General features: G+C 52.6%; 1 protein-coding gene across 1 annotated transcript; it reads left to right on the top strand.

The window, feature by feature from the left end:
- Window positions 1-1,122: 1,122 nt before the first annotated feature.
- Window positions 1,123-17,065, top strand: RPN1 (ribophorin I). Its single transcript, XM_057704711.1, has 10 exons — window positions 1,123-1,788; window positions 4,076-4,140; window positions 5,608-5,914; window positions 8,498-8,707; window positions 9,742-9,934; window positions 10,996-11,095; window positions 11,860-11,998; window positions 12,221-12,340; window positions 15,175-15,420; window positions 16,502-17,065. Exons 1-10 carry the CDS (start codon window positions 1,138-1,140, stop codon window positions 16,682-16,684), a joined length of 2,214 nt encoding a protein of 737 aa, XP_057560694.1. The 5' UTR covers window positions 1,123-1,137; the 3' UTR covers window positions 16,685-17,065.
- Window positions 17,066-20,895: the final 3,830 nt, after the last annotated feature.

Here is a 20,895-nt window from a genome sequence, read left to right as displayed (position 1 = left end):
TATTGCCTTGTGGAAGAAATGAGGTAAGGAAACCTCACCCCGTTTTTCTGTTGAACACTGAAATTGTCTAATATCGTCCTTAATGTTATGAATGACATTCACTCTGGACGACACAAAGCAAAGCAAACAGTAACATCAAGCCTTTGCACTTGTATCCACATCATGTGTATAATTAATGCTTTATTCAGTTGTCTTTTTTTTTCTTGGCTGTGCCACTTGCTTGTGGGATCCTAGTTCTCAGACCAGGGATCCAACCTGGGCCCAGCAGTGAAATCGCCGAGTCCCAACCACTGGACGGCCAGGGAGTTACCTATACAGTTGTCCTTTAAAACAGATACAATAAAAAAACAAACTACAAACAAAAAGTACCATTATGTTGTCTTTTATATGCCCCCATGTAGTTACCTTGACTGGTGCTCTTTTTTTTTTTTTTTTTCCCCCTGTTTGCAACCACGTTACTGTCTAGTGTCATTTCTTTTTAGCCTGAAAGATTCCCTTTATTATTTTTTGGAATGCAGGTCAGCTAGCAACAAATTCTCTCAATTTTTGTTTATCTGGGAACCTTCATTTCTCTTTCATTTTTATTTTATTATAGTGTATCCCACTAATCGACTTTTGTTTTTTTTCATTTGTGATGTCTTTGTCTGGTTTTGATATCAGGGTAACGACGGCCTGGTAGAATGAGTTCCTTCCTCCTCTGTTTTTGAGAAGAGCTTGTGCTCCCAGAGTCAAGGGAGGCTCTGAAGAAGCAGACGCGGAGGAGCTGGGGGTGCGAGCCACAGCCCCGCCAGCTCCGCGGCCTCCCAGCGCACATGAATCGGTTCTGCAGTGTTCAGGGGCAGTTGCTGCCTTCAGATGCCAGCTTCTAGGAGAGCGAGTCTGGCCTTGGTGGGTCTCGTCCCCGCGCTGCCCTGGTGCTGTCCGGTGCACGCTGACGGGCTGCTCCCCGGAGGGACCCAATGAACGTTCCTCGAAAGGACTGTGCAGTCGTGCGGCCCAGACCGCTCCCCGTCTACCAGGCATCCTCCCTCTCCTTCTTCCTCACCAAAGCTAGGTTCTCTGCTGAGAAGATGTTCTCCTTCGGAGGGGCGTGCAGCGCAAAGCTCGGGAATGCTCCCTGAGGGAGGGAACGAGCGAATGAACGCAGGGAACGGAGGTGGCTTCGTGCTTCCGGAAACTTTTCAGGCCGTACTTTCTAAGCCACGTAGGGCTCACGCCCCAGCAGCGCTTCCTGGGGGCAGACGCGGCCCGCGCTCCCCCTCCCCGCCTCGGTCGGGGTCACCGCGGGGTACGCCTTCCGGGGAGGCCAGGCCGGCCGGCGCGCGCACGCACGCACGCAGGCAGGCGCTCGGCGGGCCGCCCGTCGCCACGGAGACGGGGGCCTCGGCCCCGGGCGCCGCCATCTTGCGGCGCCGGCGGGCCCAATGGGCTGCTGCGCCGTGGCGGACGCGGGGCGCGCGCGCGCGGGCGGGCGGGCGTCGGCGGCTCGGCTCCGTCACGGCCATGGAGGTGCCCGCTGCCCGCCTGCTGCCGCCGCCGCTGCCGCTGCTGCTGCTGCTGCTGCTGACCGCGGCCTGGGCCCCGGCGCCGGGCCGCGCGTCCGCCGAGGCGCCGCCGCTGGTCAACGAGGACGTAAAGCGCACGGTGGACCTGAGCAGCCACCTGGCCAAGGTGACGGCCGAGGTGGCCCTGGCGCACACGGGCGGCGGCGCCTCGGCCCGCGTCGCCTCCTTCCTGCTGGCGCTGGAGCCCGAGCTGGAGGCCCGGCTGGCGTACCTCGGCGTGCAGGTGAGCGGCGCCGGGGGCCGGGGCCGGGGGCGGCGGGGGCCCGGGACGCGTCAGCAAGGCCGCACGTGGCGCGGGTCCCCCGCTCCCGGGCGTGTCAGCGTTTGCAAGCGCTCCTAGCATAGCGCAGCTCTCGGGGTGCGAACGAACGCTCCCCACGACGTCGCCTTGAAGTGAGTCTGGCACCCGGCGCGGGAGAGGGGCCCCGGGTCCGGTGCTCACGGCCGAGCGGTGAGGGGCTCCCGGGCGCTCCAGGGGCCGTGTTCCCGCCCCGCAGGGAACAGTGCTGGCCTTGGGAACAGAGGGGACGTGCCTGTACGGAGGCCTGCCTCTTGTTCCTGTTCGCATCACACGACATCTGTTTAGCGATTCCCTACTTACTGGTTGGGAGAATACTCGTGTTTCTACCAAGCACACCTCACTGCTGAATTCGGAGCTACGAAGTTGCCTTTATAGAGACCATCCTGCCGGAATGACTCCTGCTCTCTTTCGTGCTTCCTCCGTGATGAAACACGCAGGTTTACTTAAAGGTTTGTGGAAGGATGGATCAAAACGTCATCTGAGTGTCAAATCCCATTCTTTTGTAAAAGCTAGTTCTCCTTTAGTGAGGTTGCCACAGTGTAACAAGACCACAGCAGAAGCTATCTGGCCACCATGCCAGAGATTGCAGAGCGCTTACAAGCTGGGTTACTGTCCTTGGGTCTTTTTGATCATTTACCTTGTGTCGGGTACCGTGGTAGGTATTTTAAGTACTTTCTCATTTAACGCTGGTAACAGCCCTCTGAGATGTACTGTTACTGCGGGTGAGGACGGTCGTCTGGGAGGTTTAGTTTAACCTCGTACACGCCGTGGAATACAGAGCGAGAGCGTAGGTTAGTTTGTTTCAGACTTTGTGTGTGTTCTTCAATGTAGGACATTCCCTCTCCTGTCCTAAATGGTGTGACGTAGGGTTCTGTTGGGGTATAAAACCTGTAGTCCCATCACCAGATTTATTCAGAATCATTTTTTGATTTGTAGTCCAAGAGAGAGACCATTAAATGGGTGTATATGCTCCCTTCTACCCCTATCCGAATGGGACGCATAACTGGGTGATGAACTTAACCAAGAAGATGTGTATTTTCCAGCAACTGACTGGGAGGCTTTGGTGAGGTTGCTATAAATTTTTTCAGTGAATTATCTGCAACCCTACATGTAGAATTTTAGGAACTGGTGGAGGGGACCGTGGTGATTATTGACTAGGAGCCAGTGGTTCCTTGTCTTTTTACTACCAAAGACCCATCTTATTATGTTTCATTTGCATCCTGTATTTGAAATATGTTGTCTCTCTAATCTTTTATTAGCTTAGATAGTGAGTCTAGCAAACATTTGTAAGTGGTAGTGAATATTTCTTAAGATAAATCAACATATAACTGAACAGTGAGAGTTCCTGGTAAGCACAAGTATCCTAGAAGGTTCCCACCGTGATAAGAGTCTAGTCAACGTAGTGAAATTTGTTGTTTTTATTAGGCTGTACAACTTTGTTGAGGATGATTGTATGATAACTTTTAGGCTTTTTAAAATATTACAAATAACTTTCTCATTATAGCTTTGTATACCCTATTGTGAATCACTGCTCCAGTCCTAAAAGGTGGTCTTAAATTTTTTTTTCTTTTGGTGGTGGTTGGGTTGGCAAAGAGATCAGTGGTGTGTGTAAGTTTTTCCCTTCTAATCTGCTCTACCATCTCATTCAAGATGCCTACTCTTTCTCAGAGGACCTTGTAGCCTGCTGGAGTTGGCATCCTTCTCCTGGTTGCATATCCGGTTGCAGTGAAGGATAGGAATAAGGCAGTGTGCCATGCAGTGGCCTTTATTTTGTGCAAGGAAAATCAGTTTTGGTTATGCATGAGACGTTTCCACTACAACAGTGAATAACCCTGGGTTTTTCTATGCGTGTGCCTGTTGGACTAAATGAAGAAGAGAACATCCAGAAAGAAGCCTCTCCAGCCTTTATACTTGGAAGTGTAAAGTTTACTTGGAAGTATAATTTTAATTTGTATGTGTGTATTTGATCAGGAAAATATTATGATTTTATAGAGCATGTTATACAGCTTATTCAGTGCAAAAGTAGGTCTTTTGACAGCGTTTTTGTATTTCAGTTGAAAATTTGTTATTGAGACGAGAATTTAATCTTTACAAAGTTCTTGTAGTTTGAATACTTTAATGTGGACATTCCGAGGCAGTTAGTTAATTGTTGACTCAAAATTTAGAGGCTAAGAGACAAAAAAGAATAACTTCCTTTGTCCTGTTACAGGTGAAGGGAGAGGATGAGGAAGAGAACACTCTGGAAGTACGAGAAACCAAAATTAAGGGTAAAAGGTAAGGTAACAGTCAGAGTAGCTGTGCCTGTCTTGCCTCCTCTGGTTGTAGGTTGTCACATCGGGGTTGCAGTCATAACTAGTAGAGTCGTTTAGAACACGCCCAGTGTGTTGGAGGCTGTTTCAGTTAGTAGAGTGTGTGGTAGCAAGCGGCAGGCTGCCTGGACCCGTTTATGATGTGCTTCCTGACTGCTGGTGCTGAGGTTGGACCCCCTGAGAGCGGCAGTGTGCTTCACTCCCATGCCAGCTCAGGCCTCTAGCGCATGCGGGGTAGGGTTCCCCAGCAAACACACGGAAATGGTAGGTTGGACCTGCAGGCTCTTTGCCACAGCAGACATCCTCCCACCGCTGCTTGACTACCTTCCTGCTTCCAAGGGATGGACAGCCTTACCGCACCTCCACACCAGCCTTTGGGGCACGGAAAGTGATGCTTTTTCACAGCAGGTAGACTGCGCTCTTTGAACATGAAGGCTGGGTTTGAACTTGCCTTGTTCTCTGCTTTAACCTCAGTACGTAGCATGGGGCCTGGCACTTGTTATTTATTTTAAAACACTTTAATAAGGATATTTTTCAAACACACATAAAAAGCAGGAAGAATTGTAAAAAGAACTCCTGTATATCCCCTTGCCCACCTTTAACCATTATCAGTATTGTGCATTGGATGTGTTAGGCACTGAAGTATTTGTTGAATGAATGATGTGGGGAGAAGAGAAGTTTTTTTTTGTTTTTGTTTTGTGGCTCACGGGCTTAGTTGCTCCATGGCATGTGGAATCTTCCCAGGGCAGAGCTCGAACCCGTGTCCCCTGCATTGGCAGGGGGATTCTTTACCACTGCGCCACCTAGGAAGTCCGAGAAGAGAAGTTTTTAACTCAGTGGTTCTTCCATGAGCTAAAGAAGCAGCCTCCCCCTGCCCTTCCCCCACAGGGACATTTGGCAATGTACACATTTTAAAATGGAATCATACTATGTCATTTATAAGCTGATTTCTGTTGTTTACATTGTATGTGGAAATCTTTTATTTGTGTGTGTGTGTGTATACACACCTCTAAGTGTCTTTTGAGTGGCTGCCAACATTCCATTGTGTGGCTCTGCTGGAATGTTTTCCACCATTATCCTATTGTTGGACATTTGGGTTGTTTTACACTCTTTTATAAACAACCTTGAGATGAACATCCAGACATTTTGTTTGTTTGTTTTTTGTTTCTTTGGCCATACCGCACAGCTGGTGGGATCTTCCCCAACCAGGGGTTGAACCCAGGCCACAGCAGTGAAGGCCCAGAACCTTAACCACTAGGCAACGAGGTAAGTCTCTAGACATCTGTCTTGAAAGGCTTAAATTAATGGGTTGCAGGTAATCTTGTAGAGGTGACTGCTTTTATCTTGGTACAGCATTCCGCTGTGACTGTGAGCTGCTGTTCTCTCTTTGGTTTCTTGATCTCTCCTAATGGTTTCTCCTTTCTTCCTCCAGCGGGAAATTCTTCACCGTCAAGCTCCCGGTTGCTCTTGATCCCGGAGCTAAGGTTTCAGTCATTGTGGAAGCTGTGTACACCCATGTGCTTCAGCCGTATCCAACCCAGATCACCCAGTCGGAGAAACAGTTTGTGGTGTTTGAGGGGAACCATTATTTCTACTCTCCCTACCCGACCAAGACACAGACCATGCGTGTGAAGCTCGCCTCCCGAAACGTGGAGAGCTACACCAAGCTGGGGAATCCCACGCGCTCCGAGGACCTCCTGGATTACGGACCTTTCCGCGACATCCCAGCCTACAGTCAGGTGGGCCTTGAGGGGCTTGGGGGGGCATCCAAAGTGCTATATGAGGTCATCCCCCAAATTTTAACCTGCTGAGAAGTGAGTCCCTGGGGCTTGAGGAAGACTTTTTGCAGGACGTGGGACTTGGGGGAGAAGGAAACGAGGCATTCTGGGTAGAGGCGATGGGGAGGGACGAAGGTCCGGAGGTGGGAAGATGCGAGCTGGGCTGCCGGGCTAGCTCCCGGCTGTGTTCCTGAGCCTAGGGCTGGGCCTTGAAGGCAAACAAGACTTGACAAAGACGTTGTTAGTACGGAAGATGTAAGACATGGAGAAGCATAGCGTGCAGCATCGTAAGTTCACACCCGTCTGTCGCTGAGACTCAGTGGTTATCAAGCCGTCACCACGAGGCCTCCGCCGTCCTTGCTTGCTCTCTTCTCTGCTCCATACTCTCAGGGCAGATTTTCTGAAGTACAAGTTTTCAAATCAAAGCATATGAACATTTAAAGGTCTCTTGCTGTGTATCGCCAAATGCTTTTTCAGGAAATTTAGCCAATGTATTATGGCACTAGCACTATGAAACTGCCAGTTTCCCGTACCTGTGCCAGTACTGGCATTAAATGCTATCAAATACGATTGAGAACTAAGCTGAACTTTTGAAAATCTAGTCATAGAGTGAATGAATGAAACAACAAGAGCTATAAGAATTAAAATATACCTTAACTTGTCCGTTTCTTGGACTTTTGGGGAAGAAAGGTGTTTTTCTGGTCCTTTTGTCCTTTTCCTTTTTTCTTTCCAGTTTTAAGGAGATTACACTGACATCCAGCCCTGCATGAGTTCAGGGTGTGCAGCACAACAAGTTGACTTACATCCTGAACTGATCTGCACAGGAGCTTAGTGCACATTCATCCTTATAGACAGATACAGGGTTAAAGAAATAGATACCTGTTCAGACTTTGGCTCCAGTTTTGGTGCTTCACATATAAATTATATGGGACAAGGGGCTGTGAAATAAAAAAAATTAAAGAAAGAGAAACAATGGCAGGAAGTCCTCAGTGTGAGGACTAGGATTTGCCGTCTGGAGGTGCACCTGTGACGTACAGCGACGTGGCTGCGCTTCTCGTGCTGTGCCGCACACTCCTGGCGCTTACTCGTGTCATAGCTGGAGCTTTGTGCCTTTGACCACCCTCATCCTGCTCCCCCTCCCTCCGGCCCCCACCTCTGGTGGCCACAGAGCTGACCTTTTTCTATGAGTTTGTTTGGTTTTTGGTTTTCGAAGTATAACTGACCTACAACAGTACGTTAGTTCCTGTTACACAACATACGGGTTCGATATTTCTCTGCATTTCAAAATGACCACCACGGAAAGTCCAGTGAGGATGTGTCACCGTGCGAGGATACTGCGTAGTTAGTTACTGACTGTTCCCCGCACTGCACATCTCATACTTGTCTCGTGTATTTGCAGCTGGAAGGTTGTACCTCTCGATGTCCCTCACCTGCTTCTCTCCTCCCCTGACCCCCCGTCCCCTCTGGCAACCAGCTGATTGTTCTCTGCATCTATAACTCTGTTTCTGTTTGGTTTGTTCATCTGTCTTGTTTTTTAAATTCCACACATACGTGAAATCACATAGTATTTGTCTTTCTCCGTCTGACTTATTTCACTTAGCATAATGCCCTCTAGATCCATCCACGTTGTCACAAATGGCAAGATTTCATTCTTTTTATGACTGAGTAGTGTTCCACTGTGTGTGTATTCATCTCACGTCCTCCTTGTCCATTCACCTACTGATAGGCACTCAGGTTGCTTCTGTATCTTGGCTATTGTAAATGGTGCTGTTATGAACCTTGGGGTGCATATATCTTTTCTAAGTAGTGTTTTGCATTTTGTTTGGATACATACCCAGGAGTAGAATTTCTGGGTCATATAGTAGTTGTATTTTTAATTTTTTAAGGACTCTCCATATTGTTTTCATCGTGGCTGCCCTAGTTTACATTCGCACCAGCAGTGCACGAGGGTTCCTTATTCTCCACATCCTCACTGACACTTGTTATTTGTTATCTTTTTGATGACAGCCATTCAGACAGGTGTGAGGTGCTATCTCACTGTGGTTTTGATTTGCATCTCCCTGATGATTAGTGATGCTGAGCAGTCTCTTTTGTGAACTTTTCCAGATGAATTTTCTCCAGGTTAGAAAAATTCAGTAATGCTATGTGTCTCCCTCAGTTTTGAGTTATTTGTTAGCTCATTGGTGAGAGATTATGTCTTCATTAGATCTTATATGCATTTCGTAGTTACAGTTTTCTTTTTCTCACATAGTTGCTATAAAATAATAAGTGAAGTGTAGACAATTTTGTTTTTAAAACAAATGATGTTTATGTTGGAACCTAAAACAGCTTTGTGTATTCTGTCTTTCCAATGAATAATATATCATGACTGGTCCCTTGTCATTGCATTAGAGACATCTTAATTTAACCGTTCTGTTGCCTCCATCAGACGTGTCGCTGTATAACCGTTCTGGTGCTGGTGGATAGGTCGTTTCCAGTTCACTTTAAGCTAGTGTTGACTCATCTGTCACCACAACCTCGGCTGCACGTCTCTTTCCTCTCCAGGACACTTTTAAAGTACATTCCGAGAACAACAGCCCTTTCCTGACCATCCCCAGCATGACTCGGGTCATTGAGGTCTCCCACTGGGGCAATATTGCTGTGGAAGAAAACGTGGACCTGAAGCACACGGGGGCTGTGCTGAAGGGGCCTTTTTCGCGCTATGATTACCAGAGACAGCCAGATAGCGGAATCTCCTCCATCCGTTCTTTTAAGGTATGGAGTGTTGGGCTTGGACACGGGGAGGGGGGAACTGTGACTATCACATCTGTGCTTTCTTTTGCTTTTTGAAAGTAGCTCATTATGGACAGTCATTGGGACTGACTGGTGTCAAGTAGCTGAGTGTCGGTGTTAGAACCAACAGAATGTTAAGAAAATAAAAGGCCCCCGGGAGTTCCCTGGTGGTCCGGTGGTCAGGACTCGGCATGTTCACTGCTGTGGCGTGGGTTCAATCCCTGGTCCAGGGACTTAGCAGCAAGGCCAGAAAAAAAAGGCCCCCATTTATATAAGTAAATATGTTTTTTAAAGAAAATTTGAATAATGGAAAAAGGAAAAACAGACCCAGATCCTAGTATTGCTGACACTCTTATATATTTTCTTTCTTTTATAACACTTTTTAAAAAAAAACATTTGATCATATTGCATATACAGTTTTGTATCTTTTTTGTCTTATAAATGAAGTCTTATAAGGGTTTTCATGTACTTACGAGTCACAGAAGGGCTCACTGTGCGAACAAAGGCATTACATTTTCCCCTCGATTATCAAAATACGCTTCCTTACAGCTTTGGAAGTAAATAATTAAAAAATAACTAAATAAGTAAAAATTTAAAAAAAATAAGTTAAAAATATTAGGTGGAGAAACCCCTTTCATAAATAAACCATAAAGCACCTAGTGGTTTGATGTGATTTCTTCCATTTTTAGTCTTATTTCCTGCAAAATAACTTACAGATGATTTTTACCTTTAAATTAAGTCTTTAGCATTTGCAAAGGTATTTATGAGTCTGTTACTTACTGTTTAGAAGAATTTGGCTATTTACCAGCCTTGATTGAGAAACAGATGTGATATCTAGACATTTTGAAGCCTTTGGGGGGGAGGTTACACTTTCCTCAGGTTGTTTACAGTTTGGAGACTTCAATGAAGTAGTACTGTGATGAAGTGCTTGGTGCAGGAGGTCTTCCCTGGACTTAGGCTCACTTCCTCTGAGTCGGTTTCTGAAGTCTTCAGAAGGTCTGTTCACTCTCCTGCAGACCATCCTTCCTGCCGCTGCACAGGACGTGTATTACCGGGATGAGATTGGCAATGTTTCCACCAGCCACCTCCTTATTTTGGATGACTCCGTAGAGATGGAAATCCGACCTCGCTTTCCTCTTTTTGGCGGGTGGAAGACCCATTACATCGTTGGCTACAACCTCCCAAGCTATGAGTACCTCTATAATTTGGGTCAGTCTTCAATAGTTAGAGAATAGAAAAGGGAAAAACTGTCTTTGTCTTTAGTTTCCTGTGGGTTTGTTTTGGTGGTGGTGGTGGTGGTGGTGGTGGTGGGGTGTGTGTGTGTGTGTGTGTGAGAGTGAGTGATCATAGCCAGTTCTTTTAGATGGGGAGAAGGTATTCTCCTGTCATTCTTAGGAAGGCTGGGATATTAGGAACAACTTTTCATGGGTGGGTACAAATTATTATTGTAAAAGTGATACCTGCAAATGGTGATCAGTTCACATAGGACAGTAAAAAACTTCTTACCCCCAGTTTTGTCATACGAAGGAACTGCTTAAATGCTTTAGATTTCAGATATTTGAAAAATTCAGAGAACAGTAAGCGCTTTTACACAGACACCCAGAACTACTGGTTATAAACATTTTGTCATATTTTCAAGTCTTTCTTTTTAAAATCTTTTTAATACAAAACAAAATACAGAAAGTCACACAAAACAAATGTGTATGTAGCTCAGTAAATTATGATAAGAGGAACACCTGGTAACCATCATTCAGGTCAAGAAACTGAAATTTGCCAGCCACTCAGCAGGCTCCGTGAATCACTGTCCTGACTTTGGGGAGCCACTCTCTTGGGTTTCTTCATGGTTTTGTCACCCACCTGTACGTCTCTGGATACACACTCTCCTCTTGTTCTGAGTTTTTCAAAAAAGTGGACTCATCAGCCTCTGTTAACCTACAGTTTTCCTCCGCCCTCTGTTTCCCTCACAGTTCACTTGTTGGAGAACTGTTTGTTGTACAGCCCACAGTCCGGACCTTGCTGAATGCAGGTCAGCGTGCAGGCCAGCTCACGCCTCTGGCTTCCGTACCTCTAGCCCTCTGTCAGCTGTCTCGAGCCTGATCAGGCTCAGGTCGCTCCCTTCAGCGAGACTCAGCTGGTGTGCTCTTTCACGAAAGGCACACAGTCAGTGGTGGCTGGTGTCTCCTTTTGTGACATTCAGGGCCTAAATTCTAGTACTTTACTTACTGGAAAGACACAAAACCAGTCACAGCTGTGTCTGCTTGACCCTCCAGGAGACCAGTATGCACTGAAGATGAGGCTTGTGGACCACGTGTTTGATGAGCAAGTGATAGACTCTCTGACTGTGAAGATCATCCTGCCTGAAGGGGCCAAGTGCGTGTGACTTCCCTTCCCGTCCCCCTTCCTGGTGGTGCCCTCTTGGTACCTTGGGGATGCTGGGTCCAGGGTGCAGAGGAGGGGCATCTGGCGGAGCTGAAACTGAGCCGTTTGACTCAGGGCACAAGATTTACTTATGAGCTATCCCAACACAGTCCTTTGTGTGACAGGGGCAGGATTCACAGCAGGCCAGAGTGATGGCCTTAGTCCGATGGGGTGACTGGCAAAAGGAAAGAACGCAGAGTTGAGGCTGCTGGGTGGCCGTGGGGTGAGCTCCTGGAAGGGGCAGGGATAGCGGAGATGGCTTTGTATTGTCCTGGGCTCAATACAGGAGGTTCAGAACACGGGTGGTCCTCAGATGGTGTATCGGGTTCTGTGGTTACAGACTGAGGGAGCTGTCTTTGGCCAGTTTAAGCAGAAAGGAAGTAATCTGGAAGGGTCAGGGATCTCATCAAGTAGTGACCTAAGCTGAAGACCCAGGCTTGGGAAAGGACAGAGCCACAGCATTGCCAGGAATTCAGCTGGCAGAAACCGGTGGACACTCACGGGGCACCTGCCCTTGGCATGGCGACAGACATGCTCCTCCTCAGGGCTTTCTGGCAGTGGGTCCGCAGTCTCAGGGGGTCGGCTGTTCCCTGTGACGGGAGGGGAGCAGAGTGGAGGAGAACTTGTGACCCTGGAAGACCCCCCAGGCCTTGGAAGCCTCACCTAGTTGGTTGTGCAGTTTGTCTGAGGCTCAGTTTCACGCCATCTGCCTCCAGAAACATCCAAGTGGACAGTCCCTATGAGATCAGCCGAGCCCCCGACGAGCTGCATTACACCTACCTGGACACGTTTGGCCGCCCCGTGATCGTGGCCCACAAGAAAAACCTGGTGGAACAGCACATTCAGGACATCGTGGTACGAGCTCTGTGGCCCTGCCTTCCGTGCCTGCTCCCTGGAGAGTGCTGCAGGGGCGGGGGACTTGCCCTCTCCCCCTTCTTGCCTGCAGTGGTTTGGGCCCAGCCACCACTGGCGGTGGGGTGGGGGCAGATGGCGTGGGCAGCCCGGACAGGTGTAGGCATGCTGAGCTTTCCCAGTCCACGTGGCCCCGTGTGTCAGCGCGTGTTCTGTCTCCCCCAGGTGCACTACACCTTCAACAAGGTGCTCATGCTGCAGGAGCCCCTGCTGGTGGTGGCCGCCTTCTACATCCTGTTCTTCACCGTCATTGTCTACGTCAGGCTGGACTTCTCCATCACAAAGGTACCCACTCGGCCGCCTGCAGCGTGCGCCTGACTGGCTTTCCCAGCGCCCGTCTGCACAGCACACGCCATCGCCTGGAAGCCTCTGTCCTGCCCGCGGCCTCGGCCAGTCCTTACCGTAGAGACCCCTTCCTTTTGTTGCTTGGTCATGGACGCGCGATCTTAAGGGGGGCAGTTGGCTGCTCGGCTGCTAGTACCGTGGGGAGAGGACAGCGGGCAGGATGTGTGCCCAGGAAGGCTCCCGGGGAAGTGACAGGCAGAAGAGGTGGAAAAGGGCACTTGGCGGGAGGGAGCAGCTTATGAACCAGCAGGGTAGGCTTTCGGTGGGGCCTGTGCGTGGCCGTTGGCATGTGTGAGCAAGGACGCTGATCCGGCTGGTTGCGTAGACCAGCAGGGCTGCGCTGGGGTGGGGGTGCTGCCGGGGCAGCTGCTAGCCTTGCCGTGTGGAAGGGCTGAGTCTAGATTTTATTACGACATAGCCCCGTCTTCTGAGGATAAAACTGCTTCTGTTTTATTAATTTAAAAAGTCCCGAGTTGTAAAATAATTCTACATTTAGACATTTTGCAAGAATAGTAAAAATAACTCTTGTGTACGCTTGACCTGGATGGAGCAGTTAACATGTGGCGTCTCTGTCTGTATAATAATCTTCCTGAGCCATGTGAGAGTGAGTTGCCCACCTTCCTTGGACACGTATGCGTGTGCGCAGCCTGACGCCAGGGGCACCGTCTCGCACAGCCAGAGCGTGGCGACCAGAGGCGGGGACGCGATGCTGTAATGACAGGCAGCACGCGGCCCGGGTCCAGGTTTTGCTGATGGCCCCGGGGGTGGCTTCTGTAGCAGCTGCTTCGCATACTTCAGAACTCAGGTGAGGATGCTGCGTTGCACTTAGTTGTCATAGTTCCTTAGTCTCCTTTAACCTGGAACATTCCTCAGCCTTCATCTGTGGTTTAGGTTTCTTACGTTTCTCCCTGAAAAGTCAGACTCTGCGTTTTTGGCAAGAACATGATACAGTGCTGTGTCTGCACTGCGTCCCGTCGGGAGACCCCTGATGTCGGCTGGTCCAGGGCTGGTGATGTTGACTCCTTGGTTGAGTTGGTGTCTGCCTGGTTTCTTCTCCGTAAAGTTAATATTTTTCTCTTAGCAATTGATATATAATCTGTTGGAGGGTATATATACGTGTCACATACATTCACCCAGCAGTTAGAGATTTATTACTGATTCTTGCCTCAGTCTGTTACTAGCTGCCTTTCAGCTGTGAGCAAGAGCTTTTCTTGTTGGCTGAGTGGGTGGCTGTTCGGGTCGCTGTGTCTGTGGATTCGCGTGTTGTGTTATTGGATTGCTGCCCACTGTGCTGTTCATCGTGATGCTCGGAGTGTCCCAGGTCTGACTATCTTCCTGTCTGCGTCTTATTTTTGAGCGCTTCCTCATTGCTGGGGGCAGCAGCATGTTTCGGGCATATCTTGTCCTTTCTCCAAGGAGCTCTGGCTCGTTTCAGTGCTGAGTGGCACCCGGAGACCAGGATCTGGGAGCTGGTTGTGGTCCCTGCCTTGGAGCCCTTTCAGCAGACCGAGCCGGGAGATACACACATGTGCAGCTTGCAGTACAAATTAGTACTGACGCCGTCCATTCCAGTGTAACACCTCAGGGTTCTCTGCCTGGATCCAGCACCCGTGTGTTTGCTTGCTGAAGTCTATAAACATAGCAAAATAGTTCCACAGTTGCTGCACTCAGAGCGCTATAAACACCGAACCACCAGTAGAGCACCAGGTTTGTCAGCAGTTCTTTCTATCCTTGGATTGCGACTCCAGCATCCGAGTGCTGCGCTCCCAAGGTAGCTGCTCCGTTCCTCCTTGCTGTGTCGCTCTTCTGAAAGGTAGTCAGCCTCGCTTACGCTTGAATCTTGTTCTGCTCTCCTCCTCTGTCACGGGTGATGTTCAGTGCTGGGTGTGATCCTGTAAAACGTGAACGAAGTTCTAAATCGAGAACTTGAACACACTGTGGTTTCCTCCACCCTTTTCCACCCTGCCTCGTCGGGAACGATTTCATCCGTCCCCTAGGTAGCCTTTCTGATTTATTTTTCAAAAATAGGCAGGTATTTAATTCTTATTTTCTTCTTCTTTTGTACACAGAAGGTAGCAACAGTATATCTACTTTTTCACTTTGTTTTTTTCACTTAACAAATGTATCCTGAAAATCACTCATGTCAGTTCAAGAGAGCTTTCTTCGTTATTATCTACTTTTTATAGCTGCAGCAGACTCTATTGTATGGATAGGTCATCGTTTATTCGACCGGTTTCCTATGTACACATCTCTACTTTAAAGCTTTGATAATTTGCTGAGGAAAAAAAAACTAATTGTGGGCCAAATCAACCTTCTGCAGACAGGATTCAGCCTTTAAGCCTGCCCGGCTTCTGTGGCAGACCCCTGGGGAGAGGTTCTGGGGAGTGCGTAGACCCGCATCTGAAGGGCCATGGCTGGCTGAGGAGCTTGGGCGTCATCCTTTAGGCGCTGTAAAGGAGGGAGACAGAGTAAACGTCCTGGAAGCCCTCCGCGGCCCGAGCTGAATTTCTCCTCCCTCAGCACCTCACTACCACTAGTATCCCTTTCACACCGTCTGTCTGTCCTGCTGGACTTTGATGTGCACGTCTGCTTCATCTTCCTGTCCCGTCCTGCCCACTACTGAACTGTTCCAGAATCAGTGTGTGAGAGTGTGATTCCCTGACTTTCCAAGAAGATGGCTCTTTTGTTTGCACGCTCGTGGTGGGTGCTCCCTGGGAGAAGGTTGGAGTGGGCTCAGGCCTGGGGTGTTGTCACACACAGTGTCTCTCCCCCAGGATCCGGCTGCAGAAGCCAGGATGAAGGTGGCCTGCATCACAGAGCAGGTCTTGACTCTGGTCAACAAGAGACTAGGTCTCTACCGTCACTTTGATGAGACGGTCAATAGGTACAAACAGTCCCGGGACGTGTCCACCCTCAACAGTGGCAAGAAGAGCCTGGAGACAGAGCATAAGGCCTTGACCAGCGAGGTGGCGCTGCTGCAGTCCAGGCTGAAGACCGAGGGCTCTGACCTGTGCGATAAAGTAAGTGCCTGCCGTCGCCAAGTCACCCGGCTGGTTCCTGCCTCACCCCACGTGGCCTTGCTCGCCGCTGGCCTGTGGGGCGAGTGCACCTAGTCGTGGCCGTGTCGGGTGGTGCCAACCCCTGGGGCCTTGGTTGTGAGCTGGATTTGGAGGAAGCACTGCTGGCCTCCACAGCGCTGTCTGTCCACATGGCCAGTGTGACAGCAGCTGCTTCCTCTCCTGGAGGCCAGGCTGGACGAGGCTCCGGGCTGCTCGGGCTGCAGGGAGAGGCGCCCAGACTTAGGATCGCAGGTTTGAATCCTGGAGCTGATTCAGACTTTGTGAACCTGGGCAAGTTACCTACCTTGTGTGCCTCAGTTTCCTCGTCTCTAAAACGGGGGGGCTGTTAGTCCTTACAGAGCTCGTAGTGGCTGTGAGAAATGAGTTAGTGCCTGTGAGGTGCTGGGAACCCAGCCTGGGACCTGCTGCATGAGTGCCCGTTCCCTGGGGGGCTGAGCGCCCCGGGGTGTCCCTCTGAGCCCCCGACCGCCGTCTCCGTGTGCCCCTTCCTGAAGCTGTGTCTTCACCTGCTTAAGTATTTATTGTGTGTCAGCTTCCCGAGGGCGAGATGCCTCGTCTGTCTACTGCTGTTTCCAGAGCGCAGAGTGGTGCCTGGCGCCATGGCTCACGAGTACTTGTTGAGTGTTGAATGGGTGTAACTGTAACAGGCCTCAGCCTGACACCCAGTGGGTGATTAACAGGGGAGTCGCCCACCCCCGTCGCTGGTCTTTGCCTGAGTCCTGACCCAGTTTGGCAGCGGGAGAGAAGAGAACGAATGTTTACTGAGTGCCCGTGTGTGCCCAGCACCGTGCTGTGGGGGTCTCGCGTATTTTCTCACTCAGTCCTTACAGTCTCTTCCACAGCTGGGGCTGGGGGTGGTGAAGGCCTGGATCACAGTGGCCAGAGCTTGAAGGAACAGGCCTTGGAGGGGGTGAAGCTGGCCTCTCCCTCCACAGCAGCCCCTCAGCCCCAGAAGGTGCTGGGCCTGTGGGGCGGGGGTGGGGAGGACACTCGAGCCCTGCCCTGCTCTTGCCTCGGCCAGGTGAGCGAAATGCAGAAACTGGACACGCAGGTCAAGGAGCTGGTGCTGAAGTCAGCGGTGGAGGCCGAGCGGCTGGTGGCTGGCAAGCTCAAGAAAGACACGTACGTCGAGAACGAGAAGCTCATCTCGGGAAAGCGCCAGGAGCTGGTCACCAAGATCGACCACATCCTGGATGCCCTGTAGCCCTGCACCTCCAGAGGGCAGGGGGGCGTGGTGAACATCGAGGCCAGCAAATGCTGGCTTTTGTATTTCACAAAAGGCCTTCAAGGAAGAGAGAAGCCACACTCTGCCTCAGGCAACACAAGAAGCTTAGTTTTTGTCCCTAAAATGTTTAAAAGAAAAAAAAAAACCCAAAAACTTAAATGTCATTAAAAACAAAGTATCTTTGTGTTTTGAACAAAGAAATTTTTGAGTTGGTTGTTTGTTCTGAAGCCTAAGATATTCTTTCCACCTGTAAGCCCTTAGTTTTGTGCCCTTCTAATTCCTGATGTTTGGATATTTTACAAGCGTGTGTATGTTTTTTAAAGTGCATGTGACCAATGAAAATAAAGCTGGAACTGTGAATATTTGTTTTGTTCTGTTGAAAGTCTCTCATAACTTACTTCTAAACTTTGGGAATAGTCCTTTTATCAAGTGTTTTTTATCCATTAAGTAATGGACTTGGTCCTGAGAGCAAGTTTGCACAGCAAGTATCAGTTACATTTTACATATCAGAACACTGATGCCACAAAGGTAAAGTGGCCTAGGTAAGGTCCCAGAACAGCGTGCTTGTGTCATGGGCTCCTCTGGGCATTAAGGAAACAATGAGTGGAGCAGAGATGGCTCTCATGGAGAACAGACAGTCCCACGACCACAGATTCATAGCCACAAACTGACAGACCATGTGAGGAAGAGGGACAGGGTCCTCTGATGGTAAATACAGGAGAGCACTGGACGGGGATGGGAGTTGGGGAAAGTTTCCCTGAGGAAGTGGCACAGCATGTGCCAAGGCCCTGGGGCAGGCCAGGGCTTGAGGACCTGAAGGGACTCCGGAGAGGGGGGTATAAAGTGTGTGACTTAGGGCTGCAGTGCTGGAAGAGCCCAGACAAGACAGGGCTGTATAAGTCTGCCTAGGCTTTTGGCTGTACCCTGAAATCAAGGGAAGACTGACCAGTGCATGAGAGACACGCTTAGCTTGGATTGTGGCTGAGAATGAGCTGAAGGCTGTAAGTAGATGTGGGAGAAAACCCAAGACCCTGTTGTAATCCAGGCAGAAGGTGCACGCATGGGCCAGGGGGGTGGTGGAGGGACACAGGGGGAGTGGAAAGATTTATGGGGGGAATCGGCTGCTGAGTGATGGACTCTCCCCTCGGTCTGGGGTGGACGCCTCATCCTCACCTCGTTCAGTCCTGCGCATCCTTCAGGGAAAGCTTAAGTACCGCCCAGGGAGGCTTCCATGGCCTCTGGGACCCATCCTGTTGTGCCCGCTTGCGCTACGCTGTACCTGTCCTCCACACGGTCCAGTGTGCGATCACTGGACCAGCCCTGATAGGGCAGAGGTTTTGTCTGGTAGGCTCACCCTTGGGTTATCCGCTAGATGTTCAGATGAGCGCATGGCGCGCAGTTGGTGGCTTGGACCTGGTGGGGAGGGTGGCGGGACGGCTGGACCACTCCCCCGACGTGGGCAAGTCTGCACGAGGCCCGCGTCAGACCCGGCGAGGGGCTGTGCCTGAGCCCTCCGGCTGGGACCGTCCGAGGGAGCCGGGTCCTCGGGCCTGAAGCTCAGCGGGCAGGCCCGGCGTGCGCGTGGCGGGCGGGGGCCGCCCGGCCTGGAGACGGCTGCGGGTCCGGCTGCCGGGCAGGGCGTGGCGCGGTGGGGCCCCGGGACGCCGGCCGCGGCGTGAGCGAGCCGGACCGCGCGGACTCGGGCCGCGGGTGGACCGGGGGGAGGCTGCGCGGTTTCGGAGCGGGTCGCCGGCGTGAGGGCTGCGGGCGGGCGGGCCGGGACCGAGGCGAGGCCCCCCGTGCGGCCGCAGGCTGCGGGGCCGGGGAGAGGAGACGGAGGGGCGCGGGCGGGCACGGAGGACGGAGCGGGGCTGCGCGGCCCGGGCCCGCCCTCGGGAGGGAGCAGGGGACGGTGCCTCGCGGCCGCTCCCTCGGCCTCAGCGCCGGGCGCTCGGGGCCGCGCTCGGCCTCGCCCCCGGCCTCCCCGCCCGCCCCGTTCGGAGACGGCCCTCCCTGTGGAGCCGGGGGAGGAGGAACCGGGACACACACCGAGGGCTCGTGCCGGCGGGCGCCCTCTGCTGGGCCGGGGGGCCGCGCCCTCGCGACTCCCGGAAACCCGCTGACACGTCACCGCTGCGCCGGGAAGTAGGGCCGAGTGCGCGGGCGCAGAAGGCCTGCGGGGAGCCGCGCATGCGCAAGGCCGCACCCACAGTGAAGGCGAGGGCTCCGGCGGTGGCGCCACCTAGGGGCGCTGGCCGGGAGCGGCCGCCCTCCCTGGACCAGAGCTGCGCTGGGCCGGCCGGAGCCAGGACCTCGTCCATCACCCCAGCGGGGCCCGGGCGAGGCCTGTGCGCCTGCCGCCCCAGCTCCGCGCATCCCCAGCACTGGGGCGCGGGCCGCCCTGCGCTTCCCTGGTCCTGGATTCCCCAGTGCCCAGCGGGGCCTGGTTCCCCCTCCTAAGCCCGGGGCGAGGGTGGACTGGCCCGGCCCGTGGTGCACGGCGAGGTGCCCCAGACACAGACACGTCCACTGGCCCCGGACCAGCCTTCTCCCTGGGCCCACGGTGCGGAGTGGGCTGTCCTGGGCCACTAACGGTCCGGACACCCAGGCCAGCCTGCCGTCCGGCGCATCATTCGAACCCGCCGTCCAGCCCATCATCCGACCCCGCCGTCCAGCTCATCATTCGAACCCGCCGTCCAGCCCATCATCCGACCCCGCTGTCCAGCCCCCTCGTCCATCCTGGCTGCTCCACGGCCGGGCCTCGAGCTGCCCCACGGCCACGGGTGGTGAGAGGGAGGAAAAGGTGGCTGAAGAAGAGGGCCGGGTGTCAGTCTCCCCCGCCGTTTGTCTTGGAGGCTGACACGGAGAAACCCCAGAGGGCCGAGTGCGCCCTCACAGTTTCACCACAAGTATCCTGGCCGGGCGTCTGGCGCCGAGCTGATAGTGCAGCCCGGCCGCAGCCCCGCCGGAAGCGCTGCCAGCGGTTGGGGCCGCGGCTCAGACAGGAAGGGCCCCCGCGCCGGGCCCGCGGCCTCCCTGCGCCGGCTGCTGCCCTGACGGCGGGGCCAGGCCAGAGCCCAGTGGCCGGGGACCGGAACCTAGACCTGGGGACCCAGCCGTCACCTGCCTGGGCAGCTGGGGTGGTGACATGGACCCTGCGGCCTGGGCCTGACCTGAGCTAGAGCGGAGGGCGTCCTCCCCCTGCCATGGCCCAGCCTTTTACATCTCCAGTGTCCCTGCTGTCGTTGGTTCCATGGTCACTGTGACAGGCCCAGAACCAAGTGCAGGGAAACAGAAGTGAAGAGAAAGCCCCTGCACTGGGGATGGGGAAGAGCAGGCCGAGTGGGGCATAGTTAAGAGGAGCGGTCACAGGGTCTGTCTGGAGGATTTGCCGGTGGGGGTGATGAGGAGGGAGGGGCCCAGGCTCCAGGCCCCTTTTTGCCCTCCTTTCAGGAGGTGGAATCCGGAAGGATCTGTTTGAAGCTGATGAAGGCAGGAGCCCCTTTCATTGCTGGAGGGAAGGAAGGAGGCCATGGGGAGTGAAAGGTCTCAGATCCAGGAGGGAAGGGGCCAGCTGAGAGAGGGAGTCCCAAACAGCAGGACTGGATGGGACTGAGGTCTGAAGGGGGATTTCAAAGGAGATCTCTGAGCAGTTGGCCGTGCCTTCCTGCAGCTCTGTGGGGGAAGCCAGCAGAGATGCCGTCGGGCTCTGCCTCCCGGGTGGCCTTCCCGATTCCCCAGGTGGCCACTTGGCACTGCTCTCTGAGGTGCAGCAATTGCTGGCCGCCCTAACCCAGGAGCTCACTCTCTGCAGAGTTGAAGAGGCAGCACGTTCAGGCTGCGATTCATGGCACAGAGATCCTTGCTCTGGGTCAGGCATGGTTCTAAGCACTGGGGGTGCAGTAAGCAGACAAAGTCCTTTGTGACTTTCAGGAGGACAAGAAACTGGGAAATAAATCATTGCAGGTAGTGCTGAGTGCTGTGAACTTAGGGTGATGTGATAGATGGAGTTAGCCTGCAGGGTTGGGGAGGCTTCCTGGGAGGAGGAAACAGGGCTCAGAGAAGGGCAGCATGGTGGGGTGGCTGTAGGGCTGAGTGGGCCCCCCAAGTCCCGCTGCCTCCCGCCTGCTGTCACCCCTGCCCCACCCACCCAGGCACTGGTGGCGGCAGAACCTCCTGCCTCCAGGTCT

The sequence above is a fragment of the Hippopotamus amphibius genome, chromosome 13, assembly GCF_030028045.1.
Source record: "Hippopotamus amphibius kiboko isolate mHipAmp2 chromosome 13, mHipAmp2.hap2, whole genome shotgun sequence".
Taxonomy (NCBI): domain Eukaryota; kingdom Metazoa; phylum Chordata; class Mammalia; order Artiodactyla; family Hippopotamidae; genus Hippopotamus; species Hippopotamus amphibius.
This window is presented reverse-complemented; position numbering and strand designations above follow the sequence as displayed.

Coding starts and splice junctions, on each gene's coding strand:
- RPN1 (XM_057704711.1), top strand. CDS start 1,138: ATGAACGCAGGGAACGGAGGTGGCTTCGTGCTTCCGGAAACTTTTCAG. Junction 9,935..10,995: donor TGAGTACCTCTATAATTTGG/GTCAGTCTTCAA, acceptor TTGACCCTCCAG/GAGACCAGTATGCACTGAAG. Junction 11,096..11,859: donor ATCCTGCCTGAAGGGGCCAA/GTGCGTGTGACT, acceptor ATCTGCCTCCAG/AAACATCCAAGTGGACAGTC.